General features: G+C 55.7%; 2 protein-coding genes across 2 annotated transcripts; both read right to left on the bottom strand.

Moving 5' to 3' along the window:
- Positions 1 to 671: 671 nt before the first annotated feature.
- Positions 672 to 4,443, bottom strand: VAMP3 (vesicle associated membrane protein 3). Its single transcript, XM_066202862.1, has 5 exons — positions 4,241 to 4,443; positions 2,946 to 3,027; positions 2,215 to 2,373; positions 1,544 to 1,595; positions 672 to 784 (listed from the first exon to the last, which is right to left on the bottom strand). Coding segments are annotated over exons 1-5 (315 nt in total). The 5' UTR covers positions 4,243 to 4,443; the 3' UTR covers positions 672 to 764.
- On the bottom strand, positions 4,329 to 4,901 carry LOC136300682 (proline-rich protein HaeIII subfamily 1-like). The gene has a single exon (XM_066203244.1). It carries the CDS (start codon positions 4,899 to 4,901, stop codon positions 4,329 to 4,331), a length of 573 nt encoding a protein of 190 aa, XP_066059341.1.
- Between the last annotated feature and the right edge of the window lie 869 nt (positions 4,902 to 5,770).

Raw genomic sequence — 5,770 nt, 5'->3', positions numbered from 1 at the left:
CTCACGGGACGGTGGGAGGAGCGGCGCCCCCCCCGCTCCGCCGAGCCGAGCGGTCACCGGGGCCGGTTCTGCGCTCCCGGCGCCGCTCCCCGCCGCGCGCCCCCTCAGCTCGCAGCCGCCAGCGCGGACGCCTCGCAAAGGCCCCCGGCGGCCTCCACTTCGCCTTCCCGCCCCTCCGAGGCCGCGCCTCTCCCACCGACCCCGGGCTGTCCCCGCTCCGGGCCGGGAGCGCCCTGAGGGGCCGCGCCCCCGCCCCGCGCCGTTACGTAACGCGGCGCACGCGGCGGCGCCGCTCCCACACACCCGCGCCACGTGCGCCGCGCCCCGCGGACAGAGGAGGAGGCGGAGGCGGGGTCGGAGCTGCTTTATTGGAGGAGACCGCGCGCGGTGGGCGTGGCCCGCTCGGGCGGGGGCGCCGCCCCGCCCCTCACGCGGCGCAGCACGCGGCCCCCGTGCGCGCGCATGCCCCCGCCGCCACGTGCGGGGCCGGCCCCGCCCCTGGGCGTGGTCGGACGAGGGGCGGGGCCGGGGGCGTGGCCCGCCCCGGGTCATTGAGGCACTGTGCGAGTGGTGAGCCGTGCTGGTTAGTAATTAATGACAGGAGTGTCTTAAGGCGACCAGTAAAGTTAGTTAACATCTCGGTAATCAAAATAGTTTTGCTTTGAACAGCAGTAAATGGGCTGAGAAGGCAGCAGGTTTGAAGTGGAGAGGCTGAAGAAGATTCTCAAAGGCACCTTCAGTTGAACTGAGTTTCTTCTTGTAACTCATGAATACACACTCCAGACTACAAAAAGAAGAAAAAGGTTGGACGATGTCCTTCGGCCCCTCACCATAACAATCCTGCATTTTAAGAACTGAAGATAATAGAGATAGATCCCTCTTCAAACCCTTAAATTTAAGAATTTGCCCATGTTGGTTTTCTTACTTGTATTTTCCCCTTGTGCTTGCACACCAGGACTGTGTCTCTGATGTCAGTGGTTACTGAGTGTTTGTTACTGATACAGTACAAACTTAAAAACTTTGTCTTCCCTTTAAACACTTGGCAATTACATGAGGACTCAAAGACTGAACCATCCCTTCCCTGGCTTTCTATCCTAACCCAACGTTAGTCTCTCATTTCCCTCAGCAGCCAAACCTCTACAAAGCCTCCCCATGCACCTGTAACTGACACAAGAAAGCAGGAAGCCAAGGCAGATGATAACAGTTCTCACACAAGGCCAGTGTGTGGAATCTCATGTTACACTTCCGCAACAGGCAGCTGTAAAAAAACCCCAAGCGTGCTCCTGGGTTCCAAGTCCTTGCAATTTTCACTTTCACCTTTGTTACCCTCACTTGTGGTTGAGATTCCAGTACTGGAGCTCCCATGTTATCACAGTTTGCCACTCACTGCATGCAATTGTTGTTAAATCTCTCACTGCTATTTCAAATTCATGTTGGGTACACTTCCATCTGAGCATCCTGACTTTGCTTAAACTGTACCAGTCAGCAAATTAACACCATCCATTCCAAATCGAGGAGAAATCCCCATTTTGGTCAAACTTACCAATAATGATGATGATGATAATGACAACAACAGCTATCAATATTGCCCACATCTGTGAAAAAAAGCCATACAACACTTACTACACACCATGCAACAGCATCAGGTACCCCTCAGGGTACAGGAAAAGCCCCTGCAAGGGACTTTTACCACTGTTTGTCAGATCTAACGTGGCAAGCAAAGGTTCTTCAGTCAGCACGCTCAATCCATTACTAGCACTCAGAGATGGCAGGCCATGCATGCAGGCAAACAGAGCAATCTGGTTTTCTCCACATAAAGCCTGTCCCAAGTGAATGCACAAGCTGTTCTGTTACTCACCAAAGAAGATTCCAACCTTTGGGAACAGCTACAAGTACAGGAGTCTGAGTGAGCTTCTTCCACTTTCTAATACTCCCTTCACATTAATTCAAGCTATGCATTTTTTAGCCTTTTCTTCTTGTTTCTCAAAGCCTCAGATTACTGACATGCTTCCCCTCTGGCCATTATCAGACAATATCCTGCCCAGGGCAGTGTGGCCAGTAATACAGCTCATTGTTACTTAACCCAGCCACTGTGCCATGCTTCCAAAACTAGATGCTGTGACTTAAATCACACTGGCTAAACTCCTTCTGCCTTTTGAAACACAAAGTGTAACAGTGTTAGAGGCACAGTGCAAGCACACAAGCCAAGCTTACCTTGCAGTTCTTCCACCAATACTTCCTCTTCAGCTTGGCAGCGCTGGTCTCAAACTGGGAAGCTCCTGCTTGCAGGGCGTCAGCGCGGTCATCCAGCTCCGACAGCTTCTGATCCCGCTCCAGCACCTTGTCCACGTTCACCCTCATGATGTCAACAACCTGCAGCAGTTCAGGGCTTACACTAAGTCATCACACAGTGGAACATAATCGCGGCCAACAGACAGCACCACAAGGTACTCAGTGGTCTTTTCAGAGGCAGGAGTTACTGCCTTTTAGTATATGCAGCCATAAGCTTAAAGAAAACTATGAAATCCAACTGTGGCTAGAAGCCCTGAATGCCTACTTTACAAAGTCAGTACTGGTGGCATTCCTTCAAACCTGGGAAAAAATTCCTGACTTGCTTCAGAAGGAGTTGAGGAATATAAACATGATAGTAGACCGCATCAAGAAATACTTGCCAGCCAGCCTGGCCTTTGGATTCCACAAAAATCACATTTGGTAGTCAGCTCCCATGGCTACTGATGAGAAAAAAAGCTTTTCCTCTGTAAACAATCTTTACTTATGCCAAATCCTCAAGCAAAAAGACTGCAGCTAATGTGTGGACATTGGGAAGCTCTCTCTGCTTCCCCTTCATATAACGAAGGGAAAACTGTTTTGGGAAAAATATCCCTTCTAAATGCATAGGTTTCCTACAGGAAGAAGATGACACTTCTATCAGACCAGACTTTTACCTCATCTACTTGGTGCTGAGTTTGCTGAAGCCGGCGATTGCTGCCAGCAGCCATATTTGAGCTTCCAGGGACATTGGCTGACCTGCAGTAAAGAAAGGCATCATTATCCATCTGACAGTGCTGAAAAACTGGCAGCTTGTATCCTTTGTAACAAATACAGGGCAGTTTTTTACTGGAGAAACGGTGTTTTAACAGCTGACAGTGGGTTTGAGTCATGCAGTGTCCCAAACATTTTGTTAACAAATTGTCTGCTGTGCTAAGAGGCAGCAGTGGTTTGCTAACACCACACTTGGCAATGAGGCAGGGGACAGCTCCAGCAATGGTCCACAGGGCCCAAAGAGTGAGAAGTTTGGGTTCGGGGTGTTCTTGCTTTCCCGTATGAACAGAAGTACTAAGTTTCAAGAAACAATAGTTTACAAAAAATTAAATACAGAAACTTAATACTTATTCTAACCATGTGATTTTCCAGTGATGCTTCTCTATTCTTTTGAAATGGTTGATATGGAGCAAGAGAAAGCATCAAAAGGAAAAAGTATTTGGAAAATATAAGAATTTACCTTTGGTCAGCTTTGAATTCATATTAGAGTTCTTTTTACCAACTACAACACTCTGCAGCTTTATAATGGATTGCAAGAGCTTCTGTCCTTACTCTTCATTACCTTTCCACCACCTGGCCAGGTTTTTAATGCATATCTCTAGAACTCTCTGCACTCAATTTCCTTTTCCATGTTCTTACTTTTTTCACATCAGATACTTGTTCAGTGCATCCTGGCACTCCAAACAGCCAATGTGACTGTTTCCTGTATATACACACTTGCACATTGGCTTCTAATTTGCGTGTAATCAATACATGCACAACGCGGGAGCCAGGGCAAGGCTCGGAGCCGGCCCTGTGCAGCACGGTATCACTGTTTTGGCGCTGCCGCCACCCCTCGCTGCTACTTCAGTGCCAGTCCCAGGTGAACAGCCTCGGAAATGACACCGCTTCCTGCAAGGTTCCAAACAGAGCAACGCCCCGGTGCCCAGCAGGCGCTGTCCCGGCAGGGCGGGCCCCGCTCTGAGGCGCGCCAGGGGCCGGCGGGACAGGCAGGCCTGCGCGGCCCGGGCCGGCGCCCCGGACCCAGCGGCTCAGGCGGGGCGGCCCAAGGCACGGCCGGGCCGGGCCTCGCCTCTGCCGCCGGCCGCGCCCGCCCCTCCGCGCAGCCCCTCCCGGAGCCCCGGCCCGCGGGGCCGGACCGGGCCCCGCTCCCGCCGCCGCCGGGCCCGCCGCGCTCCCCAGCTCGCCCCGCACTCACATCTTGGCCACGGGACGACAACGGAGCCACGGCGACAGCAGCCCGGCGAGTCCAGCGGGAACTGCGCGCGGCGCCCCGCGCTGACGAGTCACGGGGCGGGGCCCGGGGCGGGCTCCGGGCGGGGGCGGTGGCTGAGGCCCGGGCCCGGGCTCCGATTGGGGCGGGGGCTCCGGGAGGGGGCCGGGCCCGGGGCGGGATTCGGGCGGGGGATCAGGGCCGGCCCCGGGCCCTGGGCGGGATTGGGGCGGGGGCCGGCTGCGGGCCCAGGCCGGGCTCGGGGCGGGGCCGGCGGGCGGGGGCCGGGGCCGGGGCGGGATTGAGGCGGGGACGGTGGGCGGGGGCCGGGGCCGGGGCGGGCGAGGGGCGGGGGCGATGGGCGGGGGCCGGGGCGGGATTGCGGCGGGGGCGATGGCTGAGGACCGGGCCCGGGCGCAGGGCGGGCTCGTGGCCGGGGCGATGGGCGGGGGCCGGAGCGGGATTGCGGCGGGGGCGGCGGGTCCGGCGGGGCGGGGGCCGGGGCCGGGCCATGGCTGTGGCCCCGCGGGCCGGTGTCGGGGCTGCGGCCGCTGGGGGGCGCTGTGCCGGCCCCGCCCGCCCCGGGCGGTGACGGGAGCGGGAACGGCGATAACGGGACGGCGCGAGCGGCCGGGGCCACGGGCATGTCGTGCTGTTATCACACGTGTTACCACAGCGCATTTCGGGCTGTTATCACACGTGTCCGCTCGCTCCGTGCAGCGCCCGAGGCGGGCCGGAGGTGTCCTTGTCCCCGGCTCCGGGGCCGCCCGGCGGGGCCGCAGCCGGAGCTCGCCGGTACCCGCTCGGTGCTGTCGGTGAGCGGAGCGGGGCCGGTCACAGGCCGGGCTCGGTGCTGCTGGCGATGCTCCCGTGGGAGCCCCGGGGCTGCTCCGCCAGGGAACATCGGCCTCTGCAAGGCACTGCCTGCCTTTGCACCATGTGTTCTGAGTTATCTTGTCATTTTCTCCCCTTATTTATCTCACCCCAGGCATTTTTTTTTTCCCCTCTCATGTTTGGTCTTCCAGTTATCTCCAGCCATGTCCCTGAGGACAAGGGAGGAGGTGCTGTGTTTCAAGACTGGGTCAACCCGACACTATGGTAATGAACCCAGCAATTAACAGCCATGTGAGATGGAAAAATGGGAGAGCAATTTGGAAAGTTAAATACTGATTTATTCTAAAACAGAAACTTTCTCTGCAGTCATGAAGAATCTCAATGAACTCTCATCTTCAGTTGTGGAGCTGGGTTGTGCAGGAGTTCACTCATAATGGTACTAACACAGTCTCTGATAGACCAGATGGTTAATTTATTAAACCTGGTTTCAGGGTGGCCATATAGTCTGGTACAACTTTTGTTCTTGAGGACCAGTTCACGTAAGTTACATATTTGATCAGTGCAATAGTGCTTATGGCTCAGTTAATTGTATTATTGTGACCTCTTAGGTTTCTGCATCAGCAGCCCGCATGAATTCTGCCACTTGACTCTGCTGTGCGTACACTGTAGGATTAAGCATTT

The sequence above is a fragment of the Chamaea fasciata genome, unplaced genomic scaffold (genome assembly GCF_029207755.1).
Source record: "Chamaea fasciata isolate MVZ Bird 193981 ecotype frontalis unplaced genomic scaffold, bChaFas1.0.hap1 SCAF_23, whole genome shotgun sequence".
In the NCBI taxonomy this organism is placed as follows: domain Eukaryota; kingdom Metazoa; phylum Chordata; class Aves; order Passeriformes; family Sylviidae; genus Chamaea; species Chamaea fasciata.
This window is presented reverse-complemented; position numbering and strand designations above follow the sequence as displayed.

Coding starts and splice junctions, on each gene's coding strand:
- VAMP3 (XM_066202862.1), bottom strand. Junction 1,596..2,214: donor ATTGGTGGAAGAACTGCAAG/GTAAGCTTGGCT, acceptor TTTTTTTCACAG/ATGTGGGCAATATTGATAGC. Junction 785..1,543: donor TATCATCATCATCATTATTG/GTAAGTTTGACC, acceptor TTCTTTTTGTAG/TCTGGAGTGTGTATTCATGA.
- LOC136300682 (XM_066203244.1), bottom strand. CDS start 4,901: ATGCCCGTGGCCCCGGCCGCTCGCGCCGTCCCGTTATCGCCGTTCCCG.